Source organism: Heterocephalus glaber, unplaced genomic scaffold (genome assembly GCF_053883595.1).
Source record: "Heterocephalus glaber isolate CG9 unplaced genomic scaffold, H.glaber_assembly_v1.0 deba00001472, whole genome shotgun sequence".
In the NCBI taxonomy this organism is placed as follows: domain Eukaryota; kingdom Metazoa; phylum Chordata; class Mammalia; order Rodentia; family Bathyergidae; genus Heterocephalus; species Heterocephalus glaber.
In genome coordinates this window covers 73,953,630-73,979,782 of record NW_028258315.1, presented here as the reverse complement: position 1 = coordinate 73,979,782, position 26,153 = coordinate 73,953,630, and the positions used below count along the sequence as shown (strand labels likewise).

General features: G+C 35.1%; 1 protein-coding gene across 3 annotated transcripts in view; it reads left to right on the top strand.

Moving 5' to 3' along the window:
* Positions 1-5,208: 5,208 nt before the first annotated feature.
* Positions 5,209-26,153, top strand: part of Cmc1 (C-X9-C motif containing 1) — a 70,943-nt gene continuing 49,998 nt past the window's right edge. Inside the window, exon 1 of one of the 3 annotated variants that reach the window (XM_004857811.4) lies at positions 5,209-5,446. In XM_004857811.4, coding sequence (XP_004857868.1) covers positions 5,428-5,446 — 19 coding nt within the window. In that variant the 5' untranslated portion in view covers positions 5,209-5,427. The remainder of the gene's footprint in view (positions 5,447-26,153) is intronic. The other 2 variants (XM_087181439.1, XM_087181438.1) reach the window with 2 other exon arrangements.

Below are 26,153 nucleotides of genomic sequence, written 5' to 3'. Positions count from 1 at the left end.
TTTATGGACCTTGTTAAAGGAAAAGGTTTGGGTGTTATTTATACAGGAGCCACTGAGGATTTAATTATTTAAATTAGCAAGTAAATTTTGTAAATATTTATGGCATTCAACATAAAATTCTGGTACATGTATGCATCGTAGAATATCTTAACATATGTATTATCTCATCTACTTACCATTTGGGAGTGAGAATACTTCAAATCCACTCTCAGCAAATTTCAAATACACAATATGTTGCTACTAACTGAAGTCACCATTATGTATGATAGATCTTTTGAGCTCATTCCTGCAATCTAACTGAAATTTTATGTACTTTGACTAACATCCCCTTCCCCCAATTCGCAATCTCTGGTGACCACCATTTTACTTTCTATTTCTATGAGTTTCACTTTTTTATACTGCATATATAAGTGATATCATGCAGGATTTGCTTTTCTGTGCCTACCTTGGTTCACTAAGGATAATATCCTCCAAATTTATGCATAGTGCTGCAAATGGTTGGATTTCCTTTTCTGTGGCTGAATTGTGTTCCACTGTATACATATAAAATATTTTGTTTAGCTACTCACTTATTCGTGGCAATTACATTGCCTCTGTAACTTGGTTACTGTGAATAATTCTGCAGTGAACATTGGCATGCAGTACTCTCTTTGATATATTGATTTCATATCCTTTGAATATATTCCCAGTAGTAAGACTTCAACTACTAGTAGAAGGAAGTTGTAGAGTAATAAGAATAGTAGTTCTGTTTTCAGGCTTTTGAAGAACCTTTATACTATTTTCTGTAATGCTTGTACTAATTTGCATTTCCTTCCATAACATACAAGAGTTTCCTTTACCTACATCCTTACCAACACTTACATGTTTTGGATACTAGCCATTCTAAAAAGTAAGAGGTGACAGCTCATTGTAGTTAGTATTTCCCTGATTATTAGTGATACACTCATATATTTTATAGCCACTTGTATTTATTCTTTTAAAAAAATTTATTATTAGTACATATTTGCCATACATAGTGCTCACATTCACCATAGGGAATCTGTACCTGTACATAGTATATCTTAATTCTGTTTTCCCTCCTTCAACCCCACTTCCCCTCTCCATTTACAGAAGCTTTGTTTCCATTTTTTTGTCCATTCTTTATTTTTAATCCCTTTTCCTTTCCTTTCTCCTCCTCCTTCCTTTGCCCCCTTTGAGTTTGTCCCAGGATCCTGCCTCTTATTTTTATTAGTGATGAGAGTTTGCAAGCTGTTTGGCATAGCACCCAATTCTTTGGTACTGGACTGTAGTATTGTCTATGTCCCCCAGACAATCTAAGTATTGGCATAAAAGGAAGATCAATTGTTTACAGCAACTTTGTCACTTTGGCTAAAGTAGTACAATCAGCAATAACAATAGCATCAAACTCAGACTGGAAAATGACAAACTGTGGTAAGTAATAATTTGCCACCTTTAACCATAGCTCATAACCTTTTGTTATATAACAAAATCTATGACAAATCAGGAAATTATAAACAGTAAATATTCCCTCAATAGAGCAATTTAATCCAAGAGGAGAAAATTAAAAGGGCAAACAGGGAAAAACAGAAATACAGTTTAGAAGCAAGGGTGAAGGACAGAGGAAGATTACCAAAGCTCTAGGAAACTGGTGAAGAAGACAGGAGGGAATGAAAGAATGAAAACAAAAACAAATAAAAATAAAAACGATCATCTTTGCAAAGAAACAAAAGGAATCAGAGAGAGAGGAAAAAATAAAACCAAATGAACAAAAACTAAACATTTTTTTTTTAAAAAAGAAGTTTCTCTGTGATTTCAAACCTGTGGTTATCTTCTGGGATCTATATATACAAATGTCATTGATCTAAGTCCATTTCAATCAGAGAAAGCCCAGGCCATGAGGACTGGGTGTTAAACCATGAGGCTCACAAAATAGGCAGGGCTACCAGGAGCACTTGTCTGTTGACCTAGCCAAAAACTAATTTCAAAGTCTGTCCACTGATAGGGATGGGATTCTAGTATTTTTTCAAAATTGATTGTTATTTATTCAAACATAGGGCTGAATAGAACTACAAGTTGAAAGGCTACCATTCTCTTGCTGGGCAGAATCAGAAGCACGGGCTAACCATTTAAATAAATAATGGCATATGAACACATACCAATGAAAAATGCTAAATATAATCAGAATCAACTTGATAAACCAGATTTTTGATGTTATTTGTACGTTCCTTGAATATTAGATTAAGGAGGACACACACAAACATATTGGTGAGTGTGTGTGTTTATTTTTAATGTCCAGTCTACATAATAGGTATTTTATTTCTCTTTGTCTTCAAGGACTCTTGGCTCAATCAGTATCATTTTTCCCATGGATTACTGTAACTCCCTTTACCTAGTCTTTGTCTCAGTATTGCTTTCAATAATGAAAATCAAGGACAGATTAATTTATGCATAAATACGCATAGTATCATGCTTTTCTTATTTGTTAAAGAAATAATTTATCTAAAACTTGTCTTAAGTATCCTTGTCTCCTAAGCCCAATAACAAGGTATATATATTTTTTGCAATTATTCTCATATACATATTTTCCCTTTTCAATTCTATATATCGCACTTAGAACAGACTTTTCAAATCCTGTCTGAACTACTACAATTACCTTTCGACTTTTCTACTTCCCTCCTAGCTTTTTCCTTGCTGCTGAAGTCCATCCTGCACAAATTTTATAAAACATTTTTTGAAATATTGACTACAGCACTATTTTTCTGTTTGTTAGCCTTCAATCACTCTAGACTGCTTATATCAAATAACTTCAAGCATGTCTGAGCATAATGTTTATGACTACAAGAACTGGGACTCTTCTTGCCAAATCTTACTTATAATTACCCTATCTTTCCAAAGCCTCAGATGAACTGAAATGGTTTCAGGCATTGTCATCCACAGGCCTGCCCCCAGCCCTGTGCTTCTCACTCCTCTGCTTTTTGCTCATATGGTTCCATTCCTTAGCCTCTCCCTTTTCCATATTCCACCTGGTCTTTTAGAGCAGCTCAAATCCCAGATACTTGTGCTGTAATTTTTCTCCTAGCATGGAATGCCTTATACTGTCCCATATTTCAAGGCTAAACATAATTCTAACTTATCTTTCAAATCTTTCCTAACCACCCTGGCATTCAATTCTTCTAGAAAGGCAACTCTGGGGCCCTTAGGTGCTAGACATTGAGCCCTAGTGATCATGGTTAGATAATACATAGTTCCTAATATCCATTATCATGTACTCTGCTCTCTCTACAAGCTCCTACTGTAGCTACTGTCCAGAGAACTGTCTATCAACAATCTGATGCCACAGGAAATTTCTTCTGTTTTGAATTGTCAATTCAATTTCTCTGACTTAACCTTCAAAAATGACTTCGTTTGTTAGATTACAAAAGTTTTCTCCAAAGTTACTAGTTTATCATGAGAACGGAGAGGCATTATGTAATAGTCATTGAGGTGCAATTTTTTTTTTTTTGTACAGGGGATTGAACTCGGTACCTTGTGCATGTGAGGCAGGTGGTGGAATCACTGAGCTAAACCCCTGGCTCTAGGTGCAATTTTTACTAGGACTTCTCATGTTGTGATATGCCCAGCAGTCAATTTTATGGGACATATCAAGCCCATGATTTTACAAATATTATTGCTTAGGATAAGACTAGACAGTTCCTATATAGGCATTTTGAAAAGTGAATTGATTTAAATAAAATATTAAATAACAATTCAAGTGATAGCTACAGAAAAAACTATAGAAGTGGTCTTTCACATATTCTGAATGTGTTTGTATAAACTTATTCCTAAAAATGACCTCGTGAATTAGAAACTAAAGTATAGGAAAACACTGGGACTTATTCAAGTCACACAGCTAATAGGGCTAAAGGATTCAAGTGAAGGTACCCATATCTCTCGCTGTGAGTGAAGCTCTCCAAAATAATTCCCTTTACATGAAACCCCTTTACAAAAAGAAAGATTAATCTTAATTACTCAAATGTGAGTGTATGGCCTGTATTTTAATACCCCACCTCATCTCCTCTAAAAGATTTGCTTTTAATTTCTAAATTAAATCCTTTACCTTCAAGAAAACAGAAGGGCACTGGAGTGATTTTTTTCTGTCTAAGCATTTATAAAACATACAAGGAAAAGGACCCGATTTCCTGCCTGGCTGAGTGAAACAAATTCTTCACCTTGGCACGTGAGTCTACAGCTGTAATAAGGGCCTTTATGCTCAAAGAGGCCCTTAAACGGAAGACCTGCTGAGCAGAGACCCACTTTCCCAGTTCTGTTTAACTGTGTTGTCTTTTCTGCCAACTGACCAGGAGGAAGCAGCAGCAGGAGAGGAGAGATTGCAGGTAGGTGGGGAGGGGATCATTTTGAAAGCCCTAAATCCCTTGCAGGGAAGAAGCAGCTGCTCCTTGTTTTTCGAAACATCTGTCCCATCTGTCCCTGGCCGTATCTCACCCTTTGGAGGCTCAAGATAGTTAAACGTGGATCTGAGGAGGAATCACTTCTGAAAGCTGTTTGGTGAGTCGAAATGGACCTAAATGCCACCCAAAAGTTTGTACTGTTGAGAAGAGGGTAGTTGGGGTTCTTAAAGAGAATAGCTATTTCATTTCTTTATTTTTCTTACAGGACATACAGCTCTAAAGCACAGAACCGGGACTTACAACATAGCCCAAATTGGACTGTATGCCCTGAGGTATTATTTCACAAGACACAGGTACCCCTAAGCACTCACATTTTGATTTTTAACCTCCAGGGGAGACATAGCCACTGATTTAAAGGAGTAATAATGATACTGCAGACAATACACCACTTTTATGGTAGAATGAGCTGTGCACCTGTTGCACCCGTGGCATTTAACAGCTTGTGCCTCGCGAGAATAAGGGTTTTATTTTTATTTGCGTATTTTTCCCTAGTATTCAGAAGAGCCGCTGGAACCTAGCAGTCATAAAATAGAGACTTATAAATGAATGACGAAGTCAAAATAAAGGAACGGGCTGTTTCATTCGGTTCTCGGGAGGCGGGATGGGAGAGGGACTCGCTCGGCCTTTGGCCCAGCAGCCCAGGGAGTCGCAGGAACAAGCCGCAGGCTCGGAACTGCAGCCCTACGTGCGGCCTCTCCCCAGAGCGCGCGCGCAGCCACACCCCTTCCTGGACCAGTCCCTCGGTGAAGTAGCCTGTTCCAGTTACAGGATTCGGGGCGGGGCCAGCTGAGCGCAGGCGCAACGGGAAGCGGAAGTAGGAACTGGGAAAGGAAGAAGGAAAAGGTTTGCCTTGTCTCTCCGAGGGAGCCGCGGTCCTCCTCATCCCGCGGGAAGAGGCGGGTGCTCGCTCTCGCCAGGCTCCTCCCCGCCCCGCCCCTGCCCTGGAGCCGCACCGCGGCTGCCTTCTCTGCCAGCCGAGATGGCGTTCGACCCCGCAGGTACGAGAGCGGGCAGCGTGGTTTGCCGAGGGCCTGGGCCTGACTCTCGCGCCACGGGCCTCAGACTGCTTGTAGCCTGGGAAGGGTGCCGAACTCTGAGGTTGCACTGCTTCCGCCGACCTTTCTTCACCCGGGGCTGGCTACTTTAGGGTTTCTGCCGACCTTGGCTTCTTCCTTTGGTTGTAGGTCATCTTGCTCGTTGGGGTTAGTGCTAAGTGAGGAGCGTTGGTTTGTCTTGTAGACTCTCGTCCGTTTGTGGCTTACGAAGATCTTCCTTCATTGAACGACTAGTTTCTTCGTTGCCGTCCTTTCTTCCCTGTGGATCACAGACTCCTTTAAACAATGTTCCAGGCACTGTTGCTCCAGAAGAGTTTCCATTGTCTTGCCGGAGCACATTATTACTTTTTTTTCCTGATAGTTCATGAACCCTACGTTCATTCTTGTAGCCCAGTTTAACAGTTCCAATGATCCCTCATGTACCAAGAGTCAGTCTTTTGGGAGAAGATCTCCAGGTCCTGAACGTTATTTTAAGTGCTTCTGCACACTTGCATTAGAGATTTGTAGTAAAACTCAGTTTGCAGTAGAGATAAAGTCCTCTTGAATTGTTGCACGAACTCACCCGCGGTATTTTTTTTCTTTTTTTTTTTTTTTGACTCTGTAAGGATCTAGGTATAGAACTTCAGTTTTAAAAGGAACATAAAGAAGAAAGAAAGAACGGGTTTAGTTTATTCCTTTCACTTTATGGAATGAAAAACCCAAAGACACTGAGATGATTTTAAGCTTTTGAAGTAAAAAAGTTGCTTTCTGGGCCTTCTAGGAGGTTAAAAAATATATGTAGCACATAAATAATACATTTATTGAACAGTTTGTTATTAAAATAAGTATTTAGAATTATCCAAACATAGTATGAGGTATGACAAATTCTTTTATCTCGGTTTTACAGATTGCAAAATTGAGGCCGAGAGAGGTTAAGTTAGTAGTAAGAATAGCGACTATTCAAATTTGAAGCATGAGGGAATTCTGGAATACATAATGATCCTGTCAATTTTGGACTAGATGATGCAGGAAACGATTGGGCTTTGAAGGGAATAATTTGCAGTGGTTTCAACTGGGAAAAAGGTAAAGTCACGAGCAAAGGTCTAGCTAATAAGATGTCCTGTGTCATATTTGGTTTCAAGTTCTTTGATTCATGGAGGAAGAAGAGATGTAAATAGTGGGTGGCTAGGGAATGTTCTGGTTGAGTTACATATGATTCTGGTATTTCTGAAATGGAAGTGAACGTTAATCTCACACAGATGAGAAGACTTAGACTCAAGAGGTTAAAGACTTCCATATGTCCATGCTGAATTAAGACACAAGACAATTAGGGGAGAAAACCCCTCATACTTGCAGGTGCCGCTTTCTTTTAGTTACTTTTTAACTCCTATTTTGTAGCATGCCCTAGGCCACATAGGCACCTGTGGAGATACAGAGCCATGTCTGGCTAGAATCCAGGTGATTTCATTTTCAGTTTAGTCCTATAGACTATGCCACCATTTTAGTATTCATTAGTTAAGCAAATAACTTGTTGAGGGCCCAGCATATGCCATTATTGTTTTGGGGCCTAGGAAATGATGGCATGTAGCAGCTGTCCCCAATCTGTGTGGCAGCGAAACAGACCTGTTTTTGAAGTTTTGTTTTTACTCATTTTGGGTAAGGTTAGCTTGTGCACTCAACCAAACTGTGACTGAGCCAAGTGCCCAGTGGAAAAATGGCATCAGTGGAAGTTGTAAATAAAATGAGTGGGCCAAGGATGAACTAGAATGAATGTTGAATTCTGACTTAAAAGTCTGCCACCGTTTGCTGCTGTATAATTGAAGTACATGAGCTTGTCACTGTGAAGCCTGCCACCAGATGTAGCTTAATTGACACATGCCATTCACTAATAGGGTTTTGATATGTCTGCAAGCAATCGATTTGTTGTGGTCTCTGTGTAGTCAGACCTCTCTGCTGATGTTAATCTGTATCTGCAGTTGCTCCCTAGCACTAGCATCACCGTCTAGCTCCACCTCAGATTATCAGACATTAAAGTCTCATAAGGAGTGTGCCACCTACATCCCTTCTGTATGCATTTAATAGTAGGGTGTGTGCTCTTGTGAGAATCTAATGCTGCCACTGATCTGACAGGATGCAGAGCTCAGGTGTTAGCGCAGGTGATGGGGAGCAGGTATAAATGCAGGTGAGCATAGCTCCCTGGTGGGCAGCTCACCTCCTGCTGTGCCACCTCATTCCTAACAGGCCATTGACTGGTAGTAGTCCATGGCCCAGGGTTTAGGGACTCTTGGCATATAGGACAAACAAGATCCATCCTCCCAGTAGGAAGAAAACACCCCTTCCCCACACCCATATATACCCATATACTCATAGAATGTGATAAACTTTATAAGAAAATAAGCACTGTGGTGTGGTAGATCGTGAAGGGAGGACTACTTTAAAAATTGAAGAGCTCTGTCAGGAAGTAACACTTACTGGAATCTGATGGATAAGAGGAAGTGGCTGTGTGAAGAGCTAGGAAAAAGTATGGAAGTAGCAAATCCTTAAAATATTTTTTTATTTTAGTTTATTAGTACATGTGTGTAGTACATAATGTTTACATTCCTTGTGGGAATATATATATATAAAACACATCTTAATTCTTTTTCATTCCCTTTCTCTTCCCTCGCTCCTCCACCTACATCTTGATCCCCTTTTTTGGTACATGTACCAACTCTACACAAGCATTGTAAATATTATGTACTGCAAACCTGTGCAAATGCTGAAAATATTTGACTGGACTTCAAGCCAGAGTGGGGAGGAGAGCCTTAAGAAAGATTTGGGAAAGTGGGTAGGAGCGGGGTACCCTGATGTTGCAGGGATTTTTTTTTTTCTGATAATATCAAAATGCGTTAGGGGTTTTAAAGAAAGTGATGAGGTAATACAATCGGTTTATCTTTGCTACCCAGGTTTCAGTAGCAGTATACATTAAAGAGGGGTCAGGAGTGGAAAATAGGGAACAGGTGTAGAGATAAGTGTGGCAGCCCAATCCAAATATGTTTGTGATGTTAGAAAAGATGGAAAGACATAAAAGGTGCCAGTTTATGTTTTGGAGGAGGAATTGGCAGGACCTGCTGTTGCCTTAGATAAGGATGGTGAGAAAAAGGAAGAATTAAGGATAATTCCTAGGCTTTTTACTTCACCAACTGAGTGGATTGTGATGGTCAAATCAAACAACATGAAGTCCATTGGGAAGTTTGACAAAAGTAGGTTTGGAAACAGTGGAAAGTAAGAAAGTAGTCAACAAGTTGGGAAGAGTTTTTTTCTTAGCCTTTGTTCATCAAACTTTCAAAATATACTGTGTTAAAACCAGCTTTATAAAAAATTTCAAGTTTGCTTTGGTAAGTTTAGGTCTACATTTTGATATGTTACAGCATTTTTCAGTCCAAAGTAGTATTGTTCCCATACCAAGTAGATGAGTAGTTATGCCAGATGAGGTTTATAGAGCAAAATCTGTTTTCCATTTGCTTACATTTTTGAGATCTTTATATAACTTTGATTTTCATTTGGAAGCACCTTTTAACTAACTTTGTAGTTAGTAAAAATATCTTTTCTTAAAATCTGAACCCAAAAAATGAAATGCAGATACAGCTTACTAATTCTTATGTGTACTTTTACTTATTTTCCTTTTGGTAATGTAGAGGTAATGACAACAATCTTTGTAGGTTAATTAGCCATAATTATATTCACTATTTGTATTATAGTTTGCAGAGGCTGGAGAGAGTCCAAAACATCTAGGAAAAGTGGCTGTGAGGATAGATTAAACTTTTAAAACATACTGATGTCTAAGTTGTACTCTCAGATTTAATTTGTCTGGGTTAGGGCCCAAGCCTACAGTATTTTAAAATACTTTATAAACAGTTCTCATGTGCAGACAAAATAGAGGAGAAGCAAAGTTTTGAACTCTCCCAATTTGTCCTTCAGGTTTTTTTCCCAGCCCAATTCGTACTCTTAGAGGAAATTCTCCCTATATCTTTTAGCCATAAATGGGACCTTTGACCTTATAGTAATGATACAAGAATTTATAGTGTAGTTCATTCTCCTATAATTAGACTTAAGCATAGGTAGTCTTATTGTTACAGTGTTTATCAATTTATAATTCTTTCTACAATTATTGTATATATTAAAAATCTAGTCAAACTAAGGTAATTAAAATTTTAGAAGTTTTTAAATTCATATAAGCTATTGTCACCTATAGAAACAAATGTTAAAAATTAGTGCTTTTTTTTCTTTTCATTAATTTATTATTATTAGTAGTAGTAGTATGTTTGCCATACATAATGTTTACATTCCTTGTGTGGCATTGGTACATGGATATAACACATCTTAATTAGTATAATTTTCCAACAGGTAAAATTATGACTCATACAAATATAGAATGAATATGTGTTGAAGATTTTCTTCAACTCATTAATTAGTGAGGATACCAGTAAGATATGAAAATTAGTCCAAAGAGCATTTGAGAAGCTAGTACTCAGTTTCATAGAATGGTGCCCTAGATAAAAAATAATGCATGAAAGTTAACTTTGAGAGTGTCTTTTTCTCTGGCTCAGAATTATTTCTACTTGACAAAAGTCTACAGATTAACCTCTGGCCCAACAAGTTGTAAAATAGTCCATTAATCGAAAGTACTGAAAGAACATCCAGTTAACCCTTTGCCTATTTCAGTGTTCCAGGTGACTTTTCTGATGTTGATTATGACATAAACCTGGGCCTGATAATTTAGATATTTTGTTTTCTCTATTAAGTAGCAGTGATTCCTTTCTTCTTTCTGCCTTCCTTCTTTTTAGCAGGGTAGGAGGTTTCTCTTTTGTCTGTCAGTTTGGATTCATTCTCTACGTTTACAAAATGGGATGGTGATAGTACAAGGAAAGTTCTTTTAATTGTGTGTGTGTGTGTGTGTGTGTGTCTGTGTCTGTCTGTGTCCATCTGTGTCTTCTCAATTGGTGTTTGTTTCTAGGAATCTGATAAGTGGAGGAAGATGGGGCATTGATAGGGCTCAAGTGGAAATGGGATGAAGAGCTTCAAGATATTTCATGAGTGAGTGTTTTAAGTGTATGTGTCGTAGGAGGAAGTCACTACGGCAGCATGTGGAGTAATTGGTTTGCTGGGGTTCTTCTAGTGGTTCCTATGGGGCTGTGGATAGGTTAGCTTGAAGGGTACTAGCATTCATTTAGTGGAAAGTTTTACTTTTTAAGTTACACATCTAATCAGATTTGAAGAATTTTTTTTCTGAGCATTGTGATTAGTTATGTAAAAGATTATGGAGTTGAGTGGAAAAGTTTTGCTTTTTTTATTGCCTCTCTTTTCAGTATCTTAGACATGCATTATGTTTTTTTTGTATCTTTTTTTAGACATGAATTACATTGGTAGCTCAGAACTAAAAAAAGTGGTTAACTTCTGCATTTTGTATATTTTTAAACTATATTTCCGATAGAAAATAAATTTTTTATTTCACTACATTAACAACTTTGAGGGGTTGCTTGATGAAATAAGAAAAAAAAATAGCTTAACAAAGAACATAAGATAGAAGAGTTGAGATCAAAGAGGAGTATATGCCATGGCAGAGGACTTTAAGTTGTGAATCTTGACGTGCCCCATGAACAATATCAAGAACTTTGAATTCTATCTTAGAAAGACACTGCACGTTTTCAGTTAAGTGGTAACAAGTAGAACTTTCCTTGCTTTTTGGCAATTTTATTTTATTAGTACGTGTTTGCAGTACATAATGACTGCATTCTTCCTGGGTAGTTGATTCATGTACATAACACTTCTTTATTCTTTTTTTTTAATCTTACCCCCTGTCCTCCCTACTGCCTCCCTCATCTCTTGGTCCCCTTCCCCTTTGCAAAAGATCTATCTCCCTATTTCCTATTGTCTGTCTTTTATTTTGCTATTTATTTATATTTTGGGTTTCTCATATAAGAGCAACCATACAGTATTTAATCTGTCTGATTTATTTCACTTAACATTATGGTCTCAAGGTACATCTGTTTTCCTACACATGATTCAACTTATCCTTTACGGCATAGTAGTACTCCATTGTGTATAAATACCACATTTTCTTTATCCAGTCATCTGATGATGGACATATAGGCCACTTCTAAGGTTTAGCCATTATGAATTGTGCTTCTATAAACATGGTTATGCGTGTATCACTGTAATATGTCTTTAGCTCTTTTGTGAGAATACTTAGAAAGGGAATAGCTAAGTCAAACAGAATTTCTATTTTAATTTTTTGAGGAATCTCCGTCATGGTTGTTAGTACTATTTTATATTCCCAGCAGTGTAGAAGGGTTCCTTTTTCCCCTCCAGCCTCGCTAGCATTTTGTTGTTTTTTGACTCCTTGATGATGACCAATCTTTCTGGAGTAAGATGAAATCTCACTGTTTTAATTTGCATTTTTCTAATGGCCAGAGATATTGAATATTTTTTCGTGTAGCCTTTTGTACTTCCTTCTGAGAAATATCTATTCATTTCAGTTGCCCATTTTTAATCGGTTCTTTTATTTAGGGGAGTCTAATTTTTTGAGTTCTTTATATATTCCAGATATTAGTCCTCTGAGGACTAGTTGGCAGTTTTTTTTTTCCATTTTGTAGTTGGCTCTTCACTTTGTTGGCTGTTTCCTTTGCTGTGCAGAAGCTTTTTAATTTGTTAAGATCCCATTTGTTGATTCTTGATGTTGTTTTATGTGCAATTGGGGTTCTGTTCACAAAGTTCTTGCCTAATCCTCTATCATCAAGAGTTTCCCCCATATTATCTTCCAGCAGATTATGTGTTTAATGTTTAGATCTTTGATCAATTTTGATTTTTGTTTAGTACATGGTGAGAGATAAGAGCCTAGATTCAGTCTTCTCCATGTGAATAGCCAGTTTTCCCAACACCATAGTAAAGAGGCTTTCTTTCCTCCATCATATATTTTTGGCCTCCTTTTGGATTAGATCAAGTTTATGCCCACTCAATTGAATACTGCATAAGTGATGATGTATCTTTGTCATGATCTCGTATCTGGAGGCACATGGTGTCTGTCTCTTGTAGATTATATTAATTTTGGATCACCCATGCTTGGTTTTGTTCCATATCTTTGCTACTTTTTTCCCCTCTTGCAACTAATACATAATCTGTGGGAACGACTTAAGACTATGTATATATCTTCATAAAGTTCTTTTTAAATTTGGCATCACTTGGTCATTTTCACTTGATTTAGTATTTCCCATGATGGTTTCAAATTGATGGTTTTCTATCTCTGCACACTTTCTTCAATTACTAGATGGGTTTTGACATTTTGCTGTAAGCAAGAGGCCACTTTGTTTTCTAGTCACCTATTTATGGATTTTTTTTATTGGTATTATTGGTTAGAATTTATGAAGTCCTATGTTTTCAGTGGTTCATACTTTTATTAATGTACATAATTATTTTTGTACCCAAATTTTCTCAGATTTGGCCAGTAAGAATTCCTTAAAGCAAGTTTCTGAAGCAGTATAATATGCTCCCATCAATTTTAAAGCATTTCCTTTTTTTTTAAAGGTATCACTGGCTTATCTTGTACCTACTTTCATCCATCCATTAGATTAGAATTTTTTTAGGAGCCCTGTTTCTTTTTATTTAGGCATTTATTAGAGAACAAATCTGGTCCCTAGGTCTGGATGCTACTTGGATGTTTTATTAATGGAATGTTCTTAGGGGAAAAGAGAACAGAGTAAGGGAATCAGGAGAGGGGAGAGGAAGAAGCAGAAGTAGTTTCTTGGGAGGCTAATTTCAGCACAGTCATCGATGGTGCACCACAAAGTATATAATTTGTTGTGCCTTGATGCAAGGGAGCTGGACTTTTGTGTCATCAGTCTCTGGTTACTGCAAAACTTGGAAGCTAGGCAGCAGCAGGGAAAGCCAAGGGAGTACCATGCCCATGAGAAAACTGCCAGGATGAATGCTCCAACATTCTCTGCCATAGAGGGGTACCAGCTCTGTCCTACAAATAATTTCTCTGAAGCTAACTAGAATCTTAGTTTGGATAGTGAAAGTTTAGGCAATGATAGGTCAGATAAGAAGGGGTATATGCACACCTGTATTACATTCTGTAAAGTATACAGGATTTTGACCAGAAGGTTTTAATAACATTGGCCTAAAATGTACCTAAAATAGGCCAAATTGCCTTTGTTTGGTCTCTTGACCATTAGCACATGCTGTTCCTTTTTTTTAGATTTTCCCACTTCTTCCTCCCCATTATCTATCTAATTCTTGTTCACTTCTTTAAATTTGATTTCATAAGAGGCTTTCCCTGATTTTCACTACTCTCAAGTCTTTCAAACATTTTTTTAAATATTTGGAATTTTTAAAAAATCCACCAAAAATTACACATAAATTGTATAGTATTTCTTTCTAGATCTAGAGTTTTTTCTCGGGAAATAAAGTGAAATTTACAGATGTGATGTGTCTTTAGGTAATAAAGTAACTTCAGAAATGAAGAAAAACATGGAGAATGAGAAGATTCAACCTGGGTAGTAAACAGTAAATATTTTTCATATAATCTCACTTTTTAAAATTTACTAGGGGCCAGATGACTATAAAGGATAGGCCTAGACAGTAGGAGATTGTCCACCACTACTGCAGTACATTGTTGTAGATTCCCAAATTTGGCAGTTAGTAGAACTGACTTCTTGTTTCAGATTTTGCCGTTAATTGATTTTAAATGCATAATATGAAGTTTGAGAGGTTGGGAGAGTAACATAAATCAAGTAAATCAGGTATCTGCTAACATTTCTTTAAAGCCTGAAACTTCAGTGATTTCGAATGTCATTGCAAGGAATTCCTGACTCAGCACAGAAGGTTCACAGGAAGACAAAACAAAACAAAACACCTTTATTTTTCATTAACTGAATTAGTGTTTTTAATTTTAAGGATACTAATAGGATATTTGTAGAAATCTCTGTTTACAGGTGTCATAAAGTTGAGAAATATTATCTAGTATTTGATATGTGAACTAAACAAAATTGTGCCCAAATAATGTTGATACCCAAATTGACCTTCTCCCCCACAGGTTCCCTGTTTTCACATTTTAATGTAAAGAGACTAATGGGAAAGTTTTTAAAGATCTGGTGTTTACTTTAACATTGTGTTTTTACTAAAAAACCATTACTGGGAGATTTTTAGGCATCAAAGAATGTTAATTATTTAAGCATGATTAATTGAGAATGTAGTTACAAGTGTTTATGCTGCCAAATAAGGAAGCTTGCTTATATTACTACAGTATGTATGAACGCTAGTGTTTGATATATGATAGGTGCCCAGTAAGTATTTGTTCACAGAGTATCTATGACTGTCAAATACTGAAATTTCTTAAATATGAATGTTATTTGTTAAAGTTTTATCATGTACCAGAAATTGGGGAAATTGCAAAGAATTAGACACAGTTTCTTGCCTCATTTAACTTAATTGTTTCTTGTAGTAGTTCTTAATCTACCTGCATTTTAGAATTATTTAAGAGTTTTTTTAAAAAAAATACTGATACATGAGTTTTACCCTAGCATTTCTGATTTAACTGGGCTGGATGGGGCCAAGCATCAGAATTTTGTAAAACCTTCTCAGGTGGTGGTTTTTAGTACAGAAAGGTTAACAACTTGTACAAAACCCTTTATGCAATTTCAGACTGCCATAACTAGACACTATAGAGTAGGCAGCACATAGAACATAGACTAGGTAGCTTGAATAATAGAAGTTTATTTTCTTGCCCTTCTGGAAGCTATGGAATCCATGAGCAAATGGCAGCTAATTAGTTGCTGGGAGGACTCTTCCTGGTTTGCAGATGGCCTCTTTTCTCTGTGTCCTCATATGGTAGAGAATGAAGGAGTATCTGCCTTTTATATAGCCACAAATTCTATTGTATTAGGGCCCCACCATTATGGCCTGGTTTAACCTTACTTACCTCCTAAAAGCACTGTCTCCACGTACAGTCACATAGGAGGTTAGGGCTTCAACATGTGACTTTTGGGGAAGGTGGGGAACTCAGTTCATTCCATAGCAACTGTTGATCTAGCAGAAGACTGGATAGTGTGATGTGACATGTTATAAATTCAGATGTGATTAAAGTGATAGAATTGATGCAAGTAAAATCTCATGGTTAGAAAAAGAAATCACTTTTGGGTGCTGTGGCCAAGAACTTTGAGATGAAAAAATGTTGAATTGGATTTTAAGTAAATTTTGATAATGAAATACAAGAGTTAGAAGATGGAACAGACAGAAGATTGAATGGGCATTTTTACCAGTTTCTGGGTAATGTTAAAGTATTGCTTTGCGCCCTGTTTATTTACCTGCTTCTAAAGGGGATGATGTTTGTAGGACAGTTCCTTTCACTATTCCTTTCTTCTACAAATGTTTACTGTGCTCATTCTGCATACTATATAAATGTAGGGTGATTTTGCAGATAAAAAAGATAGTTTCAAATTGTAGAAATTTTGAGATTGAGATACCGGTAGGTAGGATTTGGAATTAACAGTAAGTTGAAAATGTGAGCGGAGCCCATTTGGAGGTGAGCATCGACAACTTGATATCATAAATGACATCTTTAAAGATAGAAGCTTGTGGGATTGGCTCAAGAGTAACCCAAGTAGTTAATTACCTTTGCATCTTTTATACATTTTTGAGTATTGTTACCATTGTTGAAAATATTTTTGAAACTGCTTAAAAGCTTGCCTTCAGATACTATGATAAATTATTTTTAATATCCTCATTTTGATAAATACTTGATAAAATGAATACAAATTTCAGCCAAAGTTTAGTCAGAGATAATCTGATGAGGGTGATAGGTGATTATCTTGGAAAACACTACTCAGTTTTCTCCATGTATTATGGATCTGGCTTTCATGTTTGAATAAACTGTGGCCCTACTAAGAAACATGATGTGATTTGAACAAAGATCGGGTCTATGAAATGAATAACTTTTTAATATAAAAATAATTATACCCACTATCAAAGTAGTACATATTTTTAAAATAAATTTTATGAAATATTGTTAAGATGAAGAAGAACCAGTGGAGATATACAGTATTCTGCCATCTTCTAAATTTAAACGAGGGGAAAAGTAAGTCACTTAGGCAATATACAGTGTTGGTAAGTAGGCCATGGGCAAGCTGTCTTTTATTCTTTTATCAAACATCTTCTGTTCCCCATAAAAGTGTTTTTATAAAACAAAGTACCATTGGGAAATTGCACTTGTAGGAAAAGATATTCTCAAATAAAATAAACATATAAGTTCACTTAAGAAATTATGGCTATAATGGAGTTTGCAGCACATTTCGAAATTTGGCATAAGTTATTGCATAAGTTGATTTCCTGCGTTGGTATATTTTCAGTTTATTGTCCTTTCTTATTCTCATCTTTGTTAAGGTAATGTGGGTGAAAGAGGAAATTTTCACACCTAGTAATCTGCAAAATCTGAGGTCCCAGAGATAGTTGCTGTTGGGAAATGGGCACATCTAGTGTGAAAGAGGTGGTTATCAACAGTGAAAGCTGATAGGACAAAGAAGTTCAAATGAAGCACATTATTGTGGTTTATAGGTAGTATTTGACCCCAAAGCTAAGCAGAAATAAGAACATTTACCTCATTTATGTAATTTCCATATTTAAAAGTTTAAATTTATAAAAAACTAGATTGTTGCCAGTTGACCCAATATTTGATGTTTTTTGTCTTTGAAGATGCTTCTCAGCCACCTCACAAATTGTTCCTCTTGCTTTTTTAAAAGGTTTTTTTTTTCATTGTAGAATTAGAATTCCATTTGATTTTATTTTCTGGTCAAAAATGAACACTGAAGTTTTAAATTTTGCTTGTTCTGAAACACACAGTCTTTGAGTGTAAGGGTTGTTCCCACGCTTTAACTGCAGAAGCCTGCTTAACTTTGTCTGTCCCCTTCTATAGGCCACTATCCCATGTGTAAGATTTGGGACCTGGGTTACATGATCTTGACATGGCTAAAGTTCATGAGAGGCTTAGGAAATTTTACTTCTGTGAGTTTCCACTTTTTTTTTTTGATCTGAAAAGTAGAACCAAAATACTTACCTGAAAGGTCTTTATGAAGACTACATGAGATTCATTGTTGCCCCCATCAACTTGTTTCTCGGCCGGAAGTAGCTGGAGTAGTAAGGGGGAAAATCTCTCCTACTATTGACTTCCCTTTGTTTTGTCAGTTCAAGTATGGCTTGAAGGGAAAAAGGTATGAAGAAGACTGATTCCCACTGTCTTAATTTTCCCAGTGTAAGACCTCTCTAAACCCCTTTCCACATTTTATTGCAAGAAGATGTGAACAAGCTTGTAAGAATGTGAAAATCTGGTTATGAGTGTTCCTATCTTTGTGACGGAGAGCTGGAGTCTGTCTGGCTTTTGGGTATGGAGCATATAGGAGCTAATGTTGACATTAGTGATCTTACATTGTACATGATGATCTGACTGGTCCCTGCTTTTTCAGACTCTTGGTAGCTAGTAAAAGAGAGGTACTTCAAGACAGAAGCTATTGCTAATGAGAATAGCTTTGTAGATTTATTCCAAGCATTTTTGTTTTTCATCTAGAAATGAACAGTAGCATGGAGATATTTTCAGGAGCAAGTAAGAGCAACTACGAAACTTTTTAGAAACCTGGCATTAATCTAAGTAACAACGAGGTTAGTTATATCAGATCACTTTTGGTATTGAAAAGGCCCTCCAGATGTCATGTTCTTTCCTATGAAAGATTCTTTAATACTCTGATTTGCTTCACTGTTATCTTTGTGGATTCTTATCAAGTGCTGTTGTCAGTAGCCTTATAATATAGTTCTGGTGTAGTGCAAGAACATATGAGCCCCAAAGCAAAATCTGAGCTAACAGATACCACCAGTGGAAAAGGTGAAAATTGACTTTCAGGTGATGATAGAATGTTGAGAAATTATAGAACTTTGGAAATTTTCCCTGGTAGTGTTATCCTGATATTTTATCTTAGTATAAATTCATGTGACTATATATTAGCAAACTTTCAAAATTGGATTTTTTTGGCAGGCTACTGTATAAATATATAACATGTATATATATGACACTGACATTAAGGGATTCAGTTTGTAATTTATGAATAAAAAGTGCCATACACATAATATTTATAGTGTTAAAGATAGCTTTGAAATATGTATTCAGTTATAATTAGTTAATAATTAGTGGTTGATATTCTACCAAATGAGAAATCTTTAACAAAATTTATAAATTTTTACCAGTGTTGTTTTTGATTTAACACCAAGAGTTTGGAAAGTTGAAATCAATATTCATGCACTTCTAGAATTGTTTTTTTGCCCTAGGAGGTGTTAGAAGAATGAATTGGTCAGAAGGAATTGTTGCAAGCCATTTAAAAAATGTGTTTGATGGAATAGTATAAGTTAGAGTTTATAACAAAGATAAATTTCTATTTTATTTGTGAAAAATGGCTATTACAAAGCCATATCTGTATTCAAAGAATTGATCCAGAAAAATAATCTTTGGTTATCTAAGACCATTGCAAGATTAACAGAGCAAAGAGTAGACTGATAAGGGCACATTAGAAATAAATTGTATCAGTTAAAACTATATAAATGAAGAGGTAAAACTTTGAAATTGATTTTCTAAAACAGATCAATATATCACTGTATTAATTTGAGCCTATTCAGTAATTACATTAATTACTGATATCTAATTATGATTTATACTATAAACAAGGAGAAAAAGAATGTGTGGAAATAGTCCTAGTTTTACTTCGTTTTTAAGTAGACATTAGTTTTCCACTGGATAAGATTTCTCATAAGCATTTTGAATTCATCTTGTCTACAACAGTACCTAGTCTTTGTTTTGTATTCTCCATCTCTATAAGTGGTCCCTTCATTTCACTTGGAGCCAGAGGACAGGGAGCGCCCCTTCAGTCATCCCTTTTCCTCATTCTCTTCAGGTCCCATCACTCTTGTAGGACCTCTCTTGGAGTTGTCCTTTTTTCTTCGTCCATATTTCCACTTCCTTTTAAGCTCAGTGTTCTTTTTCTGATCTCATCAGTTTCTGGAAGAACTAGGAAAAAAGAGAAAGTGCAGTTGATGATGTAGCACAGTAACTGGCTTGTGCCCCAAATCTGGTGAGGCTGGCAAACCAAAAATAATTAGTTAACATTTTAAAGGGTTGTTTAAAATATATAAATATAAAATATTTGCAGTCTAGTTCTTAACAGAAAGTTTTTCTACCCCTAATATAAGCTGTGAAAATTAGGATAGAGCAAATTGACTCAGTATTTTCTCTTTGTATCTATATATCACATATACACACAACACACACACTCCCAAAATAAACTCGTGGGAAGTGGAGCATCAGGGTTTCACCAGAGAAACCACGAATAGGAGATAAAGGTCTATATATCTCTATTTATATGTCTGTATCTGTATATTAACAGATTCATTGCAAGAAATTGGTTTAGGTGATTGCGGGGACTGGGGGCCTGGAATGTGGGTCAAGGCAGGCTATGGGCAAGAGTAGGCTTGGATCTCTTGGTCAGGAGCTGAGCTGAAGCTAGCAAGTAGAATTATTAAGGCTTGGCTTTTAAGGCCTTTCGACTGACTGAATTATTCTGAACCCAATTATTTTGGTAATCTCCTTTACATAAGTCTACAAACCACTTCCACTGCAACACCTGGGTTAGTGTTTCCTTGAATAATTAATTAGGAGCTATAGATAATACAAATTGGCCCATAAAACAGACCATCACAGGTGGTTTCTACCAAATTTTGTAGGAACTGATAATCTTTATACTGTTGATTTCCCTAATCTGAAAATCTAAAATGCTCCAAAACTCGAAATGTGAAACTACATATTTTAGGGATGCTCAGCTGATGAAGTCTGTGCAGGTTTCCCAGGATCTGAAAAAAAAAAAAAATCCTAAATCTGAAATACTTCTCATCCCATTCCAGATAAGGAATGCTCAGCCTGTATAGAGAATTCTGAAGAATATGAAGGGAGGGAAAGTTTTTCAATTTATTATTTCTAAAATGTAACTTTGATACCAAAACAGTGCAGAGATAAAAGAGCAAACCCTTGGGCAAATTTCAACATAAAGATTATTGAAAATGTTCTGAACAAAATTTGAGCATCCAACACAGGACTCCTGCTAGTTAGTATTCAGTATTTTCAATCATAGTCATAGAATTTAAAAAGAAGATGCAAAAGTTTCCTTAAGATTGTCTACATAGAAATTGGAAGAGAATCTATTGTCAGATTACTAAAATAATGAGAGAGTTAAGTAGGACTGTCCTGGTTATAAAGAAAGTATAAAAAATTGAACCCATATGTCAGCAGTAAATAATTGAGGCATGTTATTTATATGAAGATACCTTTATCAATAGAAATAAATTTAATGAAAGATAAACAGTATCTTTAAAGAGATAATCAAGACGTTTTGTCCACTGAATTATCTAATTTCTGTTACATATGTTACAATCTCATTATGAGTCTAGGATTTTTTTAACCTAAGCTGTTTTAAATTGAGATAAATGGCCAATGAAATGTACAGATCTTAAGTGAGTTTTTTTTCAGTATCGGGGATTGAACTCAGGACCTTGCGCTTGTGAGGCAGGCGAGGTGCCACTGAGCTAAATCCCCGGCCCTTAAGTAAGTTTTTATAAATTATACCTCAATCACAACACCCAGGAGAGGATATACTTTTCAACTCCCATAGATACCATTGTTCTAATTGTTATCACTATAGATTATTTTTGCATGTTCTTCAATCATGGTGTTTACTCTTGTGTCTGACTTCTTGAAATTCATACATGGTAAGTCTTTTAATACTACTGTTAGCAATAATACTACTGTATCAATAATATTTTTTATTCCTAAGTAATTTTGGCTACTATAAATAATGCTTTCATGAGAAGATTTGTACAAACTGTACATAGCATTTTCATTTATCTTAGGCAAATGTATTCCTAGGAGTGGAACATAGGTTTAGTGTATATTTAACTTTATAACTCAACAAGCAGTTTTCCAAAGAAGTTTATCATTTCACACTCCCACCAGCAATTATTGAAAGTTCCAGTTGTTTTACATTCTCTCCATCATTTAGTGTTGCCATTGTTTTTACTTTCAGTCATTCAGGTAGTTGTGAAATGATATCATGGGTTTCATTTGAATTTTCTTAATGAATAATAATTTTGAGCACCTTTTTGTGTATGTATTATATGTCTTTAGTGAAATGTTCATTCTCTGTTTTTGTCCAATTTTATTGTTATTGTATGTAAAAGTTCTTCATATACTCTGTACTCAAGTTCTATGTCAGATCTACATGTCTATGGCTGTATTTGTATATCTATATCTTTTTCTCCTGGTCTGTGCCTTGTGTTCAATTTTTTTTTAACAGTGTCTTTTGATGAATAGGAGATATTATGTTTGGGCCAGGGATGTAGCTCAGTGGTGCTGCGCCTGCCTCTCAAGTTCAAGGTCCTGAGTTCGATCTCCAGTACTGAAAAAAAAAAAAGATACTTTATTTGATGAAATCTCATTTCTAATGTTTTCTTTTCTATTGAGTACCTTATATTCTCTTTACATCTTTGCTCGAAGGAATTGACTTTTTCGTTTTTTGTTTTAATGGTCTTAGTACGTACATTTGTAATCCATAGAAAATTAATTTTTATGAGTACTGTAAAGTAGGGTGTCAGTTGATTTTTAATTTTTTTGCATATTTGTGTAATCTCTGCCATCCTTTATTAAAGTTACTTTTATTTTTTAATTGACTAGCTTTGGTGCATTGTCTAAAATTGATAGTATATATGTGGAAGCACTCTGGACTCCTGTTTTAGTAAAGTTATTTTATTTGGTTATCCTCATTATGCCAGTATTACAGCAATTTGCTGTAGCTTTGCAGGAAACTTTTCATTTGCTGTCGGTCATCCAAATTTGTTCTTTTAGTTTAATATTTTGGTTATTCTAGGTCTGTTCTTTCTTATATTTTAAAAAAGCATAACTTTATTTTGTAGTAATTTAATATAAAAAATTAGAGACAGTTATCCTTTACCTTTTCTGCAGTTTTTTCTAATGTTATTATCTTATATAAACATAGTACCAGGCTATTGCCCTCAAAAGGACAAAACTTGATATTGAGGGAGGTGAAATCTTATTCTTTTAATATAAGTCACTGTTATATATGCAGTACATAAATATATACAATGTATGTGTGGTGTTTATTTTATAGGGTAACATTAGAAAAAAAAAGTCTCACAAGTTGCTTTTTAGGGCAAAGACTTTTGGAAAGGTTGGAACACACTGCTTATGACTCACTATTAAGAAGAAAACCAGGAATTGACTTTGGCTTAATACTGTTGACTTGAATGCATATCTTAGATGAGTTTCAACAGTTTTTAAATGTATTTTTTTCTATTGTTAAATGACATTTTATTGTATGTAAATATTTGAGTAACTATAACCATAATCCACATACAGAGCTGTTCCATTATCACAAAGAAAATCCCTTGTATTACCCTTTAATAGTTTCACCTTTAGTGATCCATTTTCCATCACTGTAATTGTCACTTCCAGAGTATTATATAAGTGCAATCATATAATGCATAACCATTGAGATTATTTTTTTTATTTGCACAATGCCCTTTCAACCCATTCAGGTTATTGTTGCATATCAAAATTTCATTTTTATTATTGCTGAGTAATATTCATTGTGTGGATGAATCTATTGTTTATTCATTCACTTGTAGAAATAGTGTTGTATAATTTCCAGGTTTGGTCCTTTTTTTAAAAAAAATGGTACTGGGAATTAATCCAGGACCTTTACACCCAGCCATTTCATGTTTTATTTTTTATTTTTAAATTTTATTTTATTTTTTTCTTTCATTTTTTATTTTGAGACAAGATCCTCCTAAGTTGCCCAGGCTAGGCTCAAACTTGCAATTCTCCTGTCTCAGTCTTCCAAAGTAATAAAAGGTACAGTGAAGCTTGTCTACAGATTTTTGCATGAACACAGTTTTCATTTTTGTAAGATTTAAAACGTGTGTTTGTTGGATTGTATGGTAAGTATATTTAACTTTATACGAAACTGCATACTTATTGTCTAGAGTTTCTGTAACATATTTTGTTCCTAGCAGCAGTGCGTAAGATGTCCATTGATTCTGCATCCTTGTCAGCTCTTGACAGTATATATTAAAACTTTTATCCATTTAATAGATATTTAGTAGTATTTCTTTGTAGCTTAATTTGAATTTCTATAGTGGCTAATGATATTGAGCATCTCTTTATATGGTATATTTTCCATCTATATATTATATATATAATATATTAAGTCCTTTGTTAGATGAGATTTGCAAATATTTTTTCTTTGTGGCTTGTCTTTTTATCTTCTTTATAGGGCCTTTCCCAGACCAAAAGTTTATAAGTTGGAAGAAGTCTTATTCACTGATTTGTTTTTTCCTTTATGGATCATGTATTAAGAATCATGTATAAAATTTTTTTGCCTAACTGAGTCCTGAAGATGAAGTTACAAAAAATTACAGTATATATAGAGTTTCATGTATTTCTCACACATTTTCCTAGGGGTGACAAATAACTGTAGAACAATACCAAAACTAAAAGTATCAACTAAATTATAGGCCTTCAGTTTTCACCAGTATTTATATGCACCAGTTTTATCCATCTTTACTTCATGTTCATATTCTTACAGGAAAAGTTTTCAGTGTTTTACCACACAGTATGATGTTAGCTAGAGGGTTTTTATAAAATTATTCATTGGGTGAAATACATTTCTCTGTATTCCTAGTTTACCAAGAGGTTGAATTTTGTTTGGGTGTTTTATTCCATCAGTTGATATGATTATATAATTTAATTTTTTCCAGGATATTAATAAGATGGAGTATACTAATTGAACTTTAGATTAGTAAACCAGCCTCGTATTGCTGGAATAAATCCAACCTAGTTGTGTTGTGTTTTTCTTTTGATACATTGGTGGGTTTGATTTGCTTATATTTTTATTCAAGATGTGTGGATCTGTGTTTATGACTGATACCGGTCTCTGTGTGTGTGTGTGTGTGTGTGTGTGTGTGTGTGTGTGTGTGTTTTGTAAATACTGTCTTTGATTTTTGTAAAGTGGCAATACTTAATATTGGTCTCTTAAGATGTGTTGGGAAGAGACTATAGAGTTAGTATTATTCTTTACATATTTTGAAGAATTTACTAATCAAGCCACCTGGGCCATTTTTATTCATCTTTTAAAAAAGAACCTTCAGGTTACCTCATTTATATTTCTGTTGTCAACTTTGTTGCTTTCTGTTCTTTGTTATTTTCATGTTCTTCTTACATGAAATTCATTTTTTTTCCTTTTTCTAGTTTTGTCCAATAGAAGGTTAGATTCTTGGTTGAGACTTTCTTTTTTACTATGAGCATTTATTGCTCTTAAGTTTTACATAAGTACTGCTTTAGCTTTGTCTCACAAGTTTGATATGTTGTGTCTTCATTTTATTCAGGTCAATGAAAATATTCTTTAATTTTTTGACACTTCTCTGACCTATAAGTTATTTAGAAATGTGTGTTTTAATTTCCAAGTGTTGTCTTCCTGTTGTTGATTTCTAATTGATACCGTTATGGTCAGAGAGATTTGGTTTCAAATTTTAATATGCCTTTAGATTTATCTATAATGTTTTTGAGTTTAAATCTTAGGGGTTTTTTTAGGTTTTTTTTAGTGATTGCCCTGGCAATTACAATAGGCATGCATAGTTTATCAAAGTTTCTGTCATCAGAATTTTACTATGTAAGTATAATGTAGATGAATTTTTGCCACCAAAATTGTTCACCCTATTCCTTGATGTAGTTTTTTTCATATTACCTCTGCTTACATTGATAATACTATAATTTTTGCTTCTCAGAAAGAACTTTAACCCCTCCTCAAAATACTAATGTACCTTTCCTGTTGCTCCTTCATCATTCTTGTTGTTCTGTTTTCTTTTGTTATTTCTTTACTTTCTGAATAACTTTTGAAATTAGATAATTTCTATTTATTTATTTTTTAGTTCTCTGATGTTTTTCCCTGTGTCATTTCTATTTGATTTTTGTATATTGATATATATATATAAATCTTGATAAATTTTCTTAGTTGCAATAGCTTTTCTGTAAATTCGAATTTTCTAGTAGACAGTCATTTTATCTTTGTATAGCTACAGTTTCATTTCGTCCTTTATAATGTAGTCGCTATTTATTTATTTTTCTTACTTGAGTGCACTGGCTAGAACATCCAGTATAATAATCCTTAATAGAAATGCTAAGAACAGTCTTAATTTATTCCCTATCTTAGGGGAAAATATTCAGTATTTCATCGTTAAGATGATTTTAGCTGTATGCTTTTTCTTATAAATGTTGTTTGTCGTGTTGAAAAAGTTTTTTCTCTTACTGCTTTAGTAAGAATTTTTATTAGGGGTGAATGTTGGATTTTTGTCAAGTGTATTTTCTCTGTCTGTGATTACCAAGCTTTTTTCCTTTTCAGTTACAATATGATGACTTATGCTTGTTGGTTTTTGAATGTTAAGTGAACTCTGCTGTCCTGTGATGAACCCTAACTTGATTGTGAAATATTATCTTTTATATAATGTGTATATGTGTGTGTGTATCTATACACATACA